This window comes from Jaculus jaculus, chromosome 14 (assembly GCF_020740685.1).
Source record: "Jaculus jaculus isolate mJacJac1 chromosome 14, mJacJac1.mat.Y.cur, whole genome shotgun sequence".
Classification (NCBI taxonomy): domain Eukaryota; kingdom Metazoa; phylum Chordata; class Mammalia; order Rodentia; family Dipodidae; genus Jaculus; species Jaculus jaculus.
Genome location: NC_059115.1, coordinates 23,164,482 through 23,181,550, shown reverse-complemented (window position 1 = coordinate 23,181,550; position 17,069 = coordinate 23,164,482). Strand labels below are relative to the sequence as shown.

The 17,069-nt window shown below is 46.3% G+C and overlaps 1 protein-coding gene across 2 annotated transcripts in view; it reads right to left on the bottom strand.

Moving 5' to 3' along the window:
- Evc2 (EvC ciliary complex subunit 2) overlaps nt 1-17,069 on the bottom strand; it is a 112,095-nt gene that overhangs the window by 62,591 nt on the left and 32,435 nt on the right. For both annotated transcript variants that reach the window (XM_045133483.1, XM_045133484.1), the window contains exons 8-9: nt 8,837-9,161; nt 1,408-1,647 (exon numbers count right to left, since the gene is read on the bottom strand). In XM_045133483.1, coding sequence (XP_044989418.1) covers nt 1,408-1,647; nt 8,837-9,161 — 565 coding nt within the window. The remainder of the gene's footprint in view (nt 1-1,407; nt 1,648-8,836; nt 9,162-17,069) is intronic.

Sequence of the window (17,069 nt, the reverse complement as noted above, 5' to 3'; positions counted from 1 at the left end):
CTTGGGTACCCTACGCCATCTCATCCCACTGGCCTGGCCTCTGCCAGGACTACCAATCAGAAGCTGAAGGTTGACAGGCCAGCTGTGGCTGTCTTTGCCAAGGGTCACACGGCCTCTTCAGTGGGACATGCCTTCAGCTTGTTATTGTTACCAAATACACCTGGCCACTGCTCTGGCCCAGGCAGGAATGGAGCTGGCCACACACCTTGGCTCACCCAGGGTGTTCTGAGTTCATCTTCTGGGGTGGAGCCTGTGCTTCTGGGGCAAAGGGAGGGAACATCTACAAGCCAACCTTCTGGGGCGATTTTCACATACGCAGGTTAAAACTGCACTCCAGTAACTGCCACATCAAAAAAACACATGGCTCCGGGATCATGGATCCTGACTATGAAGAGAATAGTATTCTGGCCCCAAAGGAGTAAATGACACCCTGGTAGCTGAGTTGGCCCACTGCTGCTCCAGATCCTCCAGTGTCATTCAAAGAGACCAGCTCATAAACTAGAAGAGGTGGCCTTTCTAAACAATGACAACCAAACTGTAATTTTCATGAGGTAAGCACAGTGTTCTTAATCACCACTTCATCACCTGGGGCATGTCATCCAGCACTGACCAAACCTGGGAGCCACGGAGTTAGGGCACTCCTGCATACCAGTGAGTCCGCTGTGTGCGCACTGGGCTGGGGAGTGCCTCACAAAGGCCTCAGGAGAAGGTCCCCAGCAAGCCTGACACACTCATCAAAACATTTCCACTATCAGCTAGGAATTTACCCAGTGTGGATTAATAACCTTCACACTCATGGTAATGCACAAAAGCACACTGATTCACTCAGGCCTATCTAGAAACAGATCCTAATCCTGTCCACACATGGCTGTACACACACACACACACACCCCTAGGTGTGTTATCTAGTTACTTTTTACCACATCTGTATGTGGTAAAAATACTAGCATATGTATATATTAGTAAATGTATATATGTGATATATATGTGTATGTATGTATATGTGAAATAAGTATATGTATATACATACACACACACATACATATACATCTTGGGCCAAGCACTGACTTGCCATGAACCAGTTTATTATGCCCATAGGTGCGAGTACTCAATGATGTCCATTTCCCAGGAGAGGAAACTGAGGCTCAGGCCTTGCTGAACTTGCACAATACACACAGCTGATGGAGAGAGAACTGCAATCCATCCAGGGCAGCCAGAGCCCACACTTGTGCTGAGAGCCGCCCTCTGCCCTGCACACCAGAAACTCAGTCCACATCAGAAGGATAACGAAGTCAGATCTCTAGTGCACAGCACGAAAGGAGCGACGGGACTTGGCTTTGGGAGGGAGAGCGCCTCTGGATGGTTAGAGAACTCCAGCTCACAGGGGAGCCTGACCGGAAGCTTCACCTGCGTCTGGGAGTAGTTGTTCAGCAGCATTTGCGCCGCCTCAGGCTTCAGCTCCCCTTTGCCAACCGCACTCTGTATCTGGCTAAAGAAGATCCCATGTAGCTCGTTCCTCTGGAAAACAGCCATCTGCCTGCGTGCCTGGGCAAAGTCCTGCTCTTGGTGCAGGGCAAGGGAGCTCTGCAAGGAGTCCTGCTCCAGGCCGTGGAGGGTCCGCAGAAGGCTGCTGCACTCTGCGGCTGACTGTGGAAAGAAGAGGGAGCCCGTGAGAGGCAGACACACTGAAGGTGCATACGCACCCCTCCTGTGTGCACACATGCAAGTAGATAGGATGCAATGCATATTCAAAGCATACAGTGCGTGCACACATTGTGTTGTGGTGCACATGTCCTACGCAGGCATAGTATATGTGCATGTGCCCACATGTGTAGGGCATGCAGTGTGTACAAGCATGTGCACTTCTGCAGACATGTACATACGCAATGTGTACACCCATGTACACGTGACAGCACATCCACAGGCAGACACATGTATATCTGTGTGCACACAGCACACACATGGCCACACAAATGTGCACAGGCATATGACGGAACACCAGAACACACTTACATGGCCACACACACACTATCATCTGCTAAGTCCTGAAAGGTGCTCTTCCAAGTCCCGGTCATCTGAACGTTCTCCCAGAACAGTTGTAAAGCAAAAAGTGCACAGGGGTGTAAATTTGCAGGTCAAACTGCTTAAAAGGAGCCTGTAAAACAGGGCACTCTCAGCAGGGTTCATCATACAGTTAAGACTCTCGTGATCATTTCCACCATCTTTCCTTCTCAGCCGGGCAGTTAGGCCTGAGCTGAGCTCCTCTGGGCAAAGAGATGGGAGGGAGGTGAGAAACGGTACTTGGCTGCTCATGCACTGAAGCAGGGATACTCCTACTGAGCTCTGGAGTGGCCAGGATCCTCCCCAGGAACAAGCTGCCCTTCACCTCTTCTGGGTACACGGGATCCAGGGTTCCTTGCCCCAGGGTACATGTCAAGTAAACTCCTATCCCCATAAGTGGGTATAAATCTGAATGATGGGAGGGTCACTCCTGTGATTAGGTTACTTTACATGGCAAAGATGAAGGTGGCTTGATGAATTCATTAGGGGGCAAGAGCTCATTCTGCGTGGGCCTCATCAGGTGAGATTCCTTAAAGAAACAGGCTCTCGCCTGCTGGCCTTCTTGTGGGTTGTCCATGGCCAAGAAACTGAGGGACCCAGTCTTACACATACAAGGAAATGAGTTCTGCCCACAGCTCATGCCAGGCCCCTGAGCTCCTGTGCTTTCTGAGTGGCTAAATGTGGGTGGCTTCTTATGCAGCCATCAAAAATGAGCACTGTAGAGCTGGATAGATGGCTTAGCAGTTAAGGCAGCTGCCTGAAAAGCCAAAGGACTAAGGTTCAATTCCTCAGGACCCACATAAGCCAGATACACAAGGTGACACGTGCATCTGGAGTTTGTTTGCAGTGGCTAGAGGCTCTAGTGTGCCCATTCTCTCTCTCAAATAAATATGTAAAATTAAAATACATGAACACTGCAGTTTATAGGGTCAGAAACAAGCTCAGAGATGTGCAGGGCCTTTCCTGGAGTGCCCTACTACTCAGAGTGACAGGCAGTGAGAAAAGTAACATTCAAGCTCCAAGTTCTAAAACCCCGCTGGTGGTAGACAGATCCTCTGTGGGCAGAACCAGGGCAGGGACAGAGAGCTGTGCATGCATGTGCTCTAAGCAGTGCCTAGCCACAAGGGGGAGGGCTGCTGGTCCTGGCCAGGCTGAGCAGAAGCCAGAAGGAGCAGGCTGTGTGTCTGAGGGCCAGGCCTGAGCTCCTCGCTCTCAGCATATGGCATCCCTAGCCCCATGGTGTCCTCCATCAGGGACACGCCAGCCCCCTCCATTCCTCCTAAGAACCTGGCTATATCTGCCCCCATCAGAGACACACCCAGCCCCCCCCCGCCCCTGCACTCCTCCTAAGAACCTGGCTGTATCTTCCCAGCTGCTTTTACTTAATTTTTGGTTGGTTCAGAGTCTGGGTGGGAAAGAGAAATATTATTCAGAATCCCAAAGAAGTCAGGCAGTCCCTGCCCTTGAGGGCCCCACAGCAAAGAAGCCCAGCAAAGAAGCAAGGAGGCCAAAGGTCAATGCCTTTCATCTGCCAGCCACACTGCAGGTCTGTCCCAACATTAACAGCCACCAAAGGACAGCCTGGCTTAAAAAAAAAAAAAAAAGCTGGTTTGGTCTGGACAGATGGCTTAACAGTTAAGGGCTTGCCTGTGAAGCCTAAGGACCCCAGTTTGAGGCTCGATTCCCCAGGACCCACATTAGCCCGATGCACAAGGGGACACACGCACACGCATCTGGAGTTCGTTTGCAGTGGCTGGAGGCCCTAGCACGCCCATTCTCTGTCTCTGTCTCTGTCTCTGTCTCTGTCTCTGTCTCTCTCTCTCTCTCTCTCTCTGCCTCTTTCTCTTTCTCTGTAGCTCTCAAATAAATAAAAATGAACAAAAAAATTTTAAAGCTGGTTCTATAAAAATGATCAGAAAGTCTAATGATTTCTTTTTTGCTTTTTCTGAGTCAGTCTGCTACAGAGAAATGGTATTCACAGGTGACTTCATTCCAAATCAATGAACTGAATTCCCTAGCCTGTGTGTCAGTACCTCAGCTCTGGGCTGTCGGCCATGGGAAGAAGCTGGTGCCCAGTTAAGATGGTTCTACCAACAAAGCAACCTATCTTCATGACAGCTCTAAATTTGGTGAGCTTCAGACTTTAACTTATTTTTTTATTCTATTCTGTTTTATTCTATTCTATTTTATTCTGTTTATTTACTTATTTGAGAAAGAGAGAGAGAAAGTATGGGAATGCCAGGACCTCCTGCCACTCCAAACAAATATGTGCACCACTTTATGGATCTGTTTTTATGTGGATACTGGGGTATTGAACCTGGGCTATTAGGCTTTGCAAGCAAGTGCCTTTAACCTCTCTAAGCCATCTCTCCAGCCCCATCCTCAATTTATTTAAATAAGAATAATGAAGTGTAAGGTGAAATCTATTTAGTTTCTCAGAACCAGGACAAAAGTCATAGACATTCACCACACACACATACACACGTGCACAGATATCAAACCTCCTGTACTTATTCAGTATTTTATGCTCACAGATAAGGCATGACCTGTGTTTGTGTCATATGGAACACCTAAAATAAATTTGATGGGATGCCCTGTCCACTTCCATGTGCTCTGACCTGAGGGAGCATGGGGTTTTACAGAAGAGTGTTCAGCTGTGACTAAATACAGCACTCTGCAATCAGGATGACAAACTGAGCCCAAAACAGGAAGCATGCTTCAGGCCTGCCATGTGGGGTGCAGTGAACGAGGTGGCCTGGTGGGAGGGGCATTAGATAGGGCGCAGTGGAGCCTGGGGCAGTGTGGGCAGAGGAAGACCTACCCACAGGAATGGCTGTCGTCAGTCCACCAATGGGGGCGCTGAGGGAATATGGACCCAACTTGGTTTAAACTTCCTGTTCCCAAAGAGACACTCTGAATCCCCCAGGCATCATGCACAGTGTATGTACACACACACACACACACACACACACACACACACACACACACGAAGATAATTTAAAATAAGAGAAACTGGGAATTGGTCTGGCAGTTAACAGCACTTGCCTCTTAAGCATGACAGCCTTGGCCAGATTCTGCCAAGTTAACCACCACCAACATTAAAAAGCTGGACATGGCATGGAGACATGGCTCAGTGGTTAAGGAATTTGCTGGCAAAGCCTAAGGACTCAAGTTCAGTTCCCCAGGAACCATGTAAGCCAGATGCACAAGGTGGTGCATGCATCTGCAGTTTGTTTGTAGCAGCTGGAGGCCCTGGTGTGCCCATTCTCTCTCTCAAATAAATCAATAAATATAAAAATTAAGAAGCCGAATAGGGCCATACATATCTATAACTCCAGTCTATGGAGGCACAGACCAGAGACTTAATGACATACAGCTGCTCTGGGTTGAGAGAGGCCTGTCCAAGGGAAGAAATGTGCTTATGAGCAGTAAGAGAAGGACACCCAACGGTATCCTCTGAGCTCCACAAGTTCCCACATGGGGTGCTTACATCTGTACACACACCTGTGCATACATGACACATCACATGTAACATACACATGCCAAAAGAGGAGAAGCTTGGGAGATGGCTGCACAAGTGTGATGAGCTATTTCTGGATCCTAGATCCCACATAAAGGTGGGACCCAGTAGCAAGCTTCTGTAATTCCAGCCCTCCGGAGGTAAGATGGAAAACAAAGGCAGAAGAATCCCAGAAGCTGGGGAGTTAGGGACGGGGCAGCTAGCCAGGCATTCACAGCCATGAAACCCAAGAGACTCTTCCTCAAACAAGGTGGAAAGCAAGAGCTGACATTAGACGATGTCTTCACACATACACACACAGATAATAAAGAAAAGAAAAAAAAAAGAGAGAGAAGCTCCAAATCTAGATTTCCCAGCATGATTTTCTATTTTTGATGTACACTTATAAAGAACACTAAGACAGTGCTCGCTCATGGCCAACCCCCCCCACTGAACTTTCCAGTGAAAGAGACATTTTTCAGGGTGGAGAGGCATGGCCAGGAGCCCAACAGGGCTCTTCAGTGCTGGCTGCAGAACAGGCCTGATGTTGGCACTCTGTAACATTTAAACTTTAAATCCAACTCAAGCAATTTTGACTTGCTCAGTTGCACTCCATGTACTCAATTTACCAAGACTGGCATGTTGTAAAGCTGTTTCATAAAAATAAATCTATCAGAGATGGAATGAAAGCATTCATATGTAGAGAAATTTCTCTTTCAAATGCTGTAGAGGGAGTTAGGGAGCCTAAGGCAGAAAACCAAACCAGGGGCCCACCCTGAAGCACATGGGGACAGACAAGTGCATTCTGGCACTGCCAGTGACTCCTCCTCTGGGCCTACGTTTCTCCCCTCAAAACGTAAGTATGTCACATTACGCTCTATATGCCGGCAGGGCTTCTTTAAAGACTGCATTAAATTATACATCTATGCAGAGCTGACACTACTACCAAGCACTCGTTGAAGTTCTGTTTCATTTTTTTTTCTTTTAACTTAAATTTAGTTTTTGGCTGAGTCAGGAAAAACAAAATTGTTTATGTTCTTTGTGTGCTTGTAAAGTGTCAATACATGTATACATCGTGTACTTCTGAGCCAGGGCAAACAAACTACCTCCTCCTGTATGTGCCTCTCTGTGGTGAAAACATTCAAACTCTTGCAGCTCTGTGAGGGTGCAGCTCACCAGGGCTGTCTATTGTCACCCTGCCTTGAGAAACCACCAAGGTCCTCTTCCTCCTCCTCGACTCCGCCCACAGACCAGCCGCTCCCATCAGGGCTGGGCCATTACCAGCATTAACTGACCTCTCTTAGCTCTCTGATGTAGGTGATGAGAAAGTATTGTCCCTAATTTTTAAGAGGTGAAGAGACCCAAGGAGGCCTAGCCTCTTTCGTGTGTTAGGGAGGGCACATGCCAAACCCAAGCAAACAAGTCCGTACCCTGCAGGGCTTGTCTCTGGGTGGAGACCTGCCCTGAAAGTACGAATCCCAGTGGCCATCTCACTGAATAGATCTCACTGCTCTACCCAGTACCAGAATTCCTGATCCTCATTCCAAAGCACTGCTATTTCTTCTTTTGTATTTTTTCTTAAACTAATTCTAAATGGAGTAAAATATCCAAAATATTTTTCTAGACTTGATTTAGTATCTACTGTATGTACATGGTAGATCTCTTCATGCTAAGGTAGTCTATAAGATGGGCAGAGGGAATTTCCATGGGAGGAAGGGAAAGAGTACTATTAACTTTTGAAGCTTAGACACTAATTTGGGAAAAAGATTGGTGTAAATAATGTAGCTTGTCTCTGAACATGGGGACCATGAGATTCAGAGTGGTGGTAGACTGTACAGTCCTGGGTGGGAGAAGAAAGCAGGCAAGCGAGAGGGCATGGCAAGTTCTGCTGATGGGATGGCAGGCTTAGGAAGGCCGAGGTCGAGGGAGCAGGTGCAGAATCATAGGCAGTCCCAGCATCCATCGTCCTACAAGCACAGTGCCTGGGATAGCCTTATGGTAGCAATGTTACAGTTGCCAATGTAGGCCGCATAGCAAGGGAGGCAACAAGCATTGTACAGGGGTGGCAACAGTCCAGAGGAACTGCCTTTTTCAGAGCAGCGATGGGTGCCTCTTTTGGAAGAATGAGAGCAGCTCCCTGCCCAACACAAGCTGGCCTGGGAAGACTGCGTGACCAGGACTCTGGGAACTGAGCACTGTGCACCGAACACCTGTCGTCCACAGCCGGGCTAGCTGCTTCTCTCCTACATTACTTCTCCCAGCCCATCCTGACAGATGCTGTCGGCAGACTTAGAAAGGATGGCCAAGGCCTGCAGGGACAGAACAAGGAAATGGTGTGTCCAGTTTTGCCTGGCTCCAGACCTGCACTGGTCAGAGCTGTGATTCAGCAGACTGCAGCCCAAAAAGGAGCACACACAGACTGGCATCACCACAGACAGCGATCAGGCTTTCTGCAAGCAAGCCTTTCCACTCACCCCATGACCTCACAGGGCACCACAAACAGATCTCCACTACGACATGACTGGTATCTCATTTTCTAAAATGAGAAGATTCTTCATTGGAATGTGAACTTCTTGAATGCAGTAAGTCTCATTCAACTCTGTACCTGAAGTACCAAGCTGAGAGGTAGTAAGTGACCAAAAAATCCTTGCTAAATTCTCCTGGAAGGACGGATGCATGGTTATATGGGTAGAGAGATGACACATACATACATACATACATACATACATACATACACACACATACATCATACATACATACATACGATAGGTGAATTAAGTATGGGTAAATGAATGGATAGATGTGTAGGTAGATAGGAGGATGTGTGGCTGCAGATAGATAGGTGGACAAGTGGACAGGTAGATGAATGCATGAGTAGGTAAACAGAGGGAAGGATGGATGGATGATGGATGTACAAATGAATAGGTAAGTTACTGGACAGATGGGTAGAAGAATGGGTGGATGGCTGAATGGATGTATAGATGGATGGATGGGTGGATGTGTAGGACAGATAGACGAAAGGATGGACAGATGGGTGGATGGGTGGGTGGATGGATGGATGGAAGAATGAGTGGTGGGTAGAAGGACAGATGGGTGGATGGATGAGTAGGATGCATGCAAGGATTAGTGTGCGGGTGGATGGACATGGATGAGTAGGTCAGATGGAAGTATGAGTGAGTGGGCAGACAGACAGATGGATGGGCTGGTGAGTGCATGGACACATGATTAACCCCTGAGGAAGACTGAGCAATGTGACTGCTTTCAAAGCTGCCTCACCCTCTCACTAGCACGTTTCAGCAGTTCCTCTGCTTCCTCCATTGCCACCATCTCCCTCTGGCACTGTTTTTCTGTCTTCTTTCTTGTTTCCAGGTCACATTCAGCCGTCAGTGCCAACATCTTCCGGTCATACTCCTCCTGTACTTCGCTTTCTAGCAGCAGAAACTGCTTTTTGAAAGCAGCACCCATCTTTCTCTCGCCTTGTGGGGAGAGGTGGGCAGTACTGGTCATATTTTTTAGCAGAAGAGCAATGATGTCCTTGCTAATTTGGGCTCGACAGGCCTCCAGATCTGCATCTGCTCGACTCAGGGTTGCAATTTCCAGCCTGGGGAACACAGAAGTCAAAGGAACTCCATTACATGGAATCACAAAGGAAACCAATGGCTCCTCCAAGCTCTCAACCTTTAGTGATTTACAAGATCTTTCTTCTTCATTGTCCTCCCGTCTCTTTTTCTCCTCTCTCTTTTTGCAGTCTGAATGTGAAAGGTCCCCCATGAGCTTATGTGTTTGAACATGGTGGTACTGTTTAGGGATGTTACAGAGTCTTTGGGAAGGGACCTAGCTGGTGGAAGTCTGACACTGGGGCCAACCCTAGAAGTTTAAAACCCACTTTCTCTCTGCTTCCTGATCCACCAAGATGTGAGCAAGTAGCCTCACATTCATGCCACCACAGCCGAGGGTCACCGCTGCAGCTATGACCTCCCCACCATGCCAGACTGTACCACAAATCATGAGCCACAGTGAATCTTTCCTCCCTGAAGTTGCTTCTTGTCAGGAACTTAGTGGCAATGATGAGAAAAGCAACTAATATGTGTTCCATGCACTTATTAAAAGTCAGTCATGGACTCGAGAGATGGCTCAGTGGTTAAGGCATTTACCTACAAAGCCTAATGACCCAGGTTCAATACTCCAGTACCCATGTAAAGCCAGATGCACAAAGTGGCATATATATCTGGAGTTCATCTACAAGGGCTGGTGTGCCCATTCTCCCCTCCTCTGTCTCCCTCTCTCTCTCCTTGCAAATAAATAAATAAAATATTTGGGAAACAAAGTGAGTCACTCATATACTGTGGTCAATCAAAACCATCAAGCAGAAATCCAGAGGCTACAGAGAACTCAATACTAAATCAGGCTGCATACAGGCTCCCCGTAGCTGTGGAAGGGCCAGAAGAGCAGAAGGATTGTTACTGAGTGAATAGGAGAAATGGTGTCCCCTTCCCCACAGAGACCAACTGAAGCCCTTATGACCCCACCGTGAATACTAATAGCCCCACTGAGGAGGGCCTCAGGGAAATGGGAGAGGGTGTGTGGGGATAAGAGTGAGTGACCTTTTGTAAAATAAAATAAAATTTTAAAATGTCAGTCATAAATTATCAGGTTCTTATTCAGTAAATGTGAAAGATGCCTTGCCACAAGCAAAAGGGGTAAAACAAGTATACCACAGCCGCTGTGGCAAGTGATATGTCAGCACATGACAGCCAAGGGGGAAGGGACTACTAATGTACGTGGAGGGTTTACAAAGTTTATTTTACTTTTATCCACTTAAAAGTTAATTTATGGGCATAGTAACTCAATATAGCATTGTATCCTAGATAAGATGTGAGAGCAGAAAAAGAACAGACTGAAAATTAGCAAAATCTGAACAAAGCACAGACCTTGCTTAATAACAATGAACCAATACTTGGTTTGTTAATTATAACACATGTACCATGCTACTTACTACAAGACATTAGTAGCCAGGGGACCTGGGTATCCAATACATAGATTTACAGATCTAAAACTGATTTGAAAATAAAGTCTTCTGTTACCAAGCTGAGGCAGGCTTTTCCACATGCAGCTGTCTTTCCTGGTTCTGTAAGTAACCCATCACACATCCTTTGTAAGTAACCCTAATAACTCATTGGTTCACCAAAACATAAAAATAAAGTCTTCTTGAGAAATATTTATGAAGGCCTTCACAGGGTCACAGTTTTTCTAAGGACTGTGTTAATGATGACAGAAATATATGCATGCAAAAAAACGCAACAGTCTGTACTCATATAGGCGAGTTTTGTAGTATGCTGATTGTACCTCTGTAAAAGCTAATGATGTATAGGAAAAGTTAATTAACAAGACATCATAATGGGTTTACTACTTAATCAAAATAATTGATGGCATTTTGTTATATTTTCTCCCAATTGTTTCTTTTCAAATGTAAATCAATGATATGGGAAGGTGTAATTTGCTCCCAATTAACACTCTATGAGGTATCTTCCAGTGTATGTCTGCATTATGTGTATGACTGTGTTGTAGGAATGTGTACGTGTCACTGACACATGTATGACAGCCAGAGGGCAACCTCATCTGGTTTGAGGCAGGGTCTCTCTTGTTTGCTGCTGGATATACTAGGCTGGCTGGCTCACAAGTTTCTGGGGTTCTCCTGGCTGTGTCACCCATTTTGCTGTAGGTGTGCAGGGATTATAGCTGTGTGTTCTTATAAATCTAGTTTTACATGGGTTCTGGGGATCTGAACTCTGTCTGTCAGGCTTTCCCAGCAAGCAGCATTAACCACTAAGCCAACCGGAAGTATGTTTCAAATTGCAAGCGTTTATTTAATAATGTTTGCAAATATCCTACCATGAAGTGAAATACCACTTAATTACCCATTCTTTTTTGGCTATACATTCTGCTTACTTGCCAATCTCAAACTTTAAAATAACCTTGTAGTAAATATCTTTGTACAACATTTTTGAGAGTCACAATTTTCTCTTATATATCCCCACAAAAGTAATTCTTTAGCTGTGTTAGAAACATTTTTAAGCCTCTTGGAACATCTGCCAAACTGGTTTCCACAGGCACAGCCCAGCAAGTGTGGGGACCGTTCCTTCACCCATGCTCTACAGTGCAGTCTGATAGTGAAGAGGGCACCTGGCTGTGAATGTAGGGGTTCAAAGAAAACTATTAGAGAAATTTTTGAGCACTTCTAAGTAGAGAAAATAATGTAGATCATATATTACTAAGCATTAGTTTTGTCAGTATTTACTAATTTTGTTTTGTCTACTTGCTGCAAAATATGTTTGAACATTTGAAGATACACCTTAGATATATTTTACCTAGAATTACCTCAGAATACACCTAAAAGTCAAGGACAGAGACAGAGATACATAGATACATGTATACATAATACATACACAATAGCTATGCAATGCACACATAATACATACATTCATGATGATGCATGCATGATGCACATACACATGCACACATGATACATGAAGACATACATAATACACATAGCAAACACACAACACATGTAACATGCACACACATAAAATACACACAATACACATGGGTAATACATTCATGCATGTATGCCTACAGACATAAGGTAACAGAGGTCTATTTTCCTATATCTGGATGGTGGCAAAATACCATCTTAAATTAAAGGCACTTCAGTAAATAAATAAATGTAGGTACAAGATCATGCTGACCTTCCATCTATGTCTTAAAAACAGGAAGCAGAACTGCCACATGCAAGATGCCCTCCCTACACCAATCTCAAGGCTGTGCCTGAGTATACTGCTTGTGAATATCCAAGCTATTTCCCAGACCACTAAGAAAAGATCAATGTAACCTGTCATTATTTTTCTTGATACTCAAGATTTCACTGGTTCAGTTCAAAATGCCTCATGTTCTTTAGACTCAGCTCAATTTTTCTAATTCTTCATACACCTAGAGAAGTCACTTCTTTCATTTTCTCAACAAGTACTAATTGCCCACTTATTCCAAGAACTCTGTTGGATCCGAGAATGAATCACCAGAGATGTCTTAAAGCAGGATGTGCATGGTCAAATGCCAAGTGGACCAAACAGCATTGCACAAGCAATAGGCCTCACATCTTTAATACAACTTGATGTGCCAGACAGGATAGCTCCCCATGAGAATATAAGTCACATGACAATAAAACTGAGGTTGCAGGCAGGCCTGAAGTTGCCCAACAACTGACTGTGACATCAAGAAATCAATAAGGAGGGATTTTCATATTCAAAGAGGGAGGCAGAAGAGAGGTCAGGGTGGGAGGAGGTGATATGAGAGAGGAAGAAAGGTAGGAGTGAAAAGCGTTGCTCTGATGGTAAAGCGAATGGACTCTTTGAGAAGCTGCAAAGCTGGGCTTCTGCCTGATGAGACCCACCTCAGACTCTCACCTCCAGAACCGTGCTTCTATCAGCACCCAGCCTGCAGTAATTTGTTTCCTCCAAACAGCAAACTCAGGCACCATGACTGACCTCTCCATCCACCAGTCATTCCTGAATTTATCTATGAATGAGCACTAGAAAAGATGATGGTTTATGCTGGGCAAACTGGATTGCGCAGCAAGCCCCTTACAAGTTAGGGAAGCCCAGTGAAGGATTTGGTCTTTCCACCTGCACAGGGAGGCTGACACTAGACTGCCGTGCAGGTTTCCACCAGCTGAGGAAAGCCAACTGCAAGCACAGAGCGCCTCACCTTATTGGCCCTAAGAAATGACAGCTCTCTCCATGCTGAGACACTAGTGCATGGAGTCCACAATGAACTCTTCTGTGATGGCCAGGCAGACTGCCTCAGAAGTGCTGTTGCCCAACACTCTGGGGATACTGTCGGAAGTGGCAGCAATAAAAACAGCCTATGTCCCAAGGCCACAGAAAAATGTCCCTTTAGAGTGGTTAAAATTCTAGGCTATTAAAGAAGTTAACTCTCCTTGGTTAACTTTCCCAGTGGTCTCATAAACAGAATCCCAACTTACAACAGGATCAGGTCCATTGATAAAGAGGCAAATTTTCACTGCCTCCTGTGATTCCTTGACTTACTCAGACATTTTCCCATCCCCTTTAACAGTTCTTAGTGGCGCCACGAAGCATGAAGTTATTTAAGTCACACACTGACTAGGCCCTGACACACAAATTTTGGTACCCCTACCCAAATACTATAGTCTTCAGGACTTACACAATGCTACCCCAGGAAACATTCATTTCTTCAGGTCACAAAAGGTCATCTTGTCACTACACTTCAAAAATGGACATACTTGCTCAGAAAAGATGTGCTGCATGTATAATTGGACAAGAGACATCACTGGCACACAACCATCTTCTCACAGGCATAAACAATGTTTTTTATTTATTTGAGAGAGAAAGAGAGGCAGATATAAGAGAGAGAGAATGGGCACACCAGGGCCTCCAGTCACTGCAAACAAACTCCACACACATGTGCTACCTTGTGCATCTGGCTTACATGGGTCCTGGGGAATCAAAAATTGGTCCTTTGCCTTTGCTGCTAAGACATCCTTGCAGCCCTTCTCACAGGCATTTAAAATGATGTGCAGTACACGGAAGGACTTCACTAATATGAGCCAAACTGTAGCCATGATGACATCTTTCTAAGAACTGCACTGCTTAGTATTCAAGAACGGACCAGTACTTGAAGTAGCTACTGATGACAGGGAGGGAATGGCACTTATGCCTTTTTAAATTTTAGTTCATACAAAACATTCCTACCAAATAGTGAGGCAAGGTGCCAGAAAAATACGAGGCCAAATCTTACACGGCAGTAAATGTTCTTCTAAATGGGAACAAAGATGCATCAACCAAAAGAAAGCCTAACCAGCCACAGCCATTTTCCTCAACATAAGCCTGGCCTCTTCAGCTTAGGGGGTATAAACACAGAAGACCCACAAAGGCCAGCTGCTCTCAATGAAATGAGCATTTTCCTCAGCAGAAGCCCATTTCCAGCCAGTATGAATAGAACACTACACAAGTCCATGCCAAAGCCATACAGCATGTTTATATCCTATTGACTTGGGGGTTATGGTGGTTTGATCCAGGTGTCCCCCATAAACATAGGTGTTCTGAATGCTAGGTTCCCAGCTGATGGAGATGTGGGAATGAATGCCTCCTGGAGGCTGTGTATTATTAGGGGCAGGCTTATGGGTATTACAGCCAGTTTCCCATTGCCATTGTTTGGCACACTCTCCTATTGCTGTTGTCTACTTCATGCTGGCCAGGGGATGATGTACACCCTCTGCTCAAGCCATCATTTTCCCCGACATCATGGAACTTCCCCTGGAGTCTATAAACAAAAATAAACCCTTTTCCCCCAAAGCTGCTCTTGGTCTGGTGATTTCTGCCAGCAATGTGAACTTGACTGCAACAGGGGCCTACATAGTGGGAGTGTGTGTGGGGGGATCCCCTGAGTTAAAACAAGAGGATTCACCTTCTGCTCCTAACTTAGCTCTGCCTGCTGGCACCTACAAAGATGCCCTAGCATCTCCTCTAATCCTGACAAGAAGATAGAGCGCAGGCCCCAGGTGAAGGCTCAAGTGCCAGGACAAAGGATATGTTATGGTCCCTATATGCCATGGTGTGTCTGGAGAGAGGGAATCATCGATTCCAGCAAGAGGAAACCTGGACACAAGCATAACACAGGGCTGTTTTGAGCCCAGAGACGTGAAGGCTCCACCATCCCCAGCAGGCAGGCTGCAGCAGAAGCCCCAGAGGCTGCCCTGCCAGAAGAAGCCACAGAAGGGACGCCGGCTGCCTCAGTCTGCACTTGAGCAGAGCAAGCCATTGCAGCCTGAAGGAGGTGGGCACAGAATTGTCAGGGACTTGTTAAAGAAGGTCCATCCTGGATGCCGACCTCTTGCTGCTAATTGTGTTTAAAGGACACTCGCCCCTCTCCACGGTGAGCAGTCTACGCACGGTCACCTGCTGAGCTTCACAGCTGAGCTGGGCTCCACTGGAACAGCTGCGGTAGCATCCACTAACGACTGACCGCACACCGCCCTTGGGGCTGCCCATCTCCCCAGGCTAGGAGGACCCTGCGAGAAGTTCACAGAATACAAGGCTCGCTGTTTATGGTACACAACTGAGTGTCAACCACACATCTGCACATCGTGTTTGGTAAATTCACATCTACTCCACTTGCCTACAGGCTCATAGGGGAGGACTCAGCTGTACTCTGGTCTTCTGCCACCTGCTGTGGACTGAACAACTGGCTGACATGTTCAGACCTTGGACTCTGACAGAGGATGCTCACAGGCCCTCACACACCTCATTGCTCTAATCCCTGAGCAGACAACCACTGTCTAGGTCTTTCTGACCTTCCCCAATTCCTCACTTCTGACTTTCCCAGAGATAGGATTCCTGTGCTTGCCAGTAAGCCACAGCAGGACTTTTAGGGAGGACAGATAGGGTGACTCCACCAGTTACCATGACAATACTTGCTGCCATCTTCCAAGCATAGTAAGGGGTTCTTGTGAAGTTCTGTGTGTGGCACTGTTTTCCGGGAAGGTGTTAACCGAACACTATGGACTCCAGTCTTTTCTACCCTCCCTCCTCTCCTTCTCTGCTCTGGTATCCTCACCTTGTACCTCACCAAGAAACATCTGACAGGCATATCCCATTCCCAAGCCACTGCAGGCAACTGCCCCCCACAAGTCTCCTTGCCTCCCCATCATGACAGATGACACCTCTACACCTCTAACTCCTATCCAGCGCCTCCAGACCACAACTCACAGGTGAATGCACTCAGCTGTGGTCTGTCACCGCTGTCAGATGTCCTCAGGGGCCTCTGGGTGTACATCTAGAAACACACTGTGCTGCCTGTTGCTCTGAGTGACACTGACCCCTCTCCTAGTCACCTTATGGCCTCCAACCTGAGTACTACTGCATGGTGGCAATAGGCACACTGCACTTCTGTTGTAGCATGCCTAGTGAGGCATGGGGACTGACCAGGGAGCAAGACAGATAGCTGCTGCCTCTGCAGAATACCATCTTGGTGGTTACAACAGAAGGCAGTGACATTAATCATACACACAAACACATGGATATCTATGGCTAAGTCATTTCTAGTAACGTGGAGTGTTATGAAGAAAACTCATGGCTGGAGAGATGGCTTAGCAGTTAAGGTGCTGTGAAGCCTAAGGATCCAGGTTTGATTCCTCAGAACCCATATAAACCATATGCACAAGGTGGCACATGTGTCTGGAGTTCATTTGCAGTAGCTAGAGGCCCTGGATACCCATTCATTTTCTCTTTCAAATATATATATATACATATTTTAAAACAGAAGTATTGTTTTGTGTGTGTGCGTGCATGTGTGTGGAGTATGTGTGCTATGGTGTGTGATATATATGGACAGTGTATGTACCTATGTTTGCAGATGGGTGTGCCTTATGTATACATGTGAGGAAGCCAGAAGAAAATTGGGTGAACTTACATCA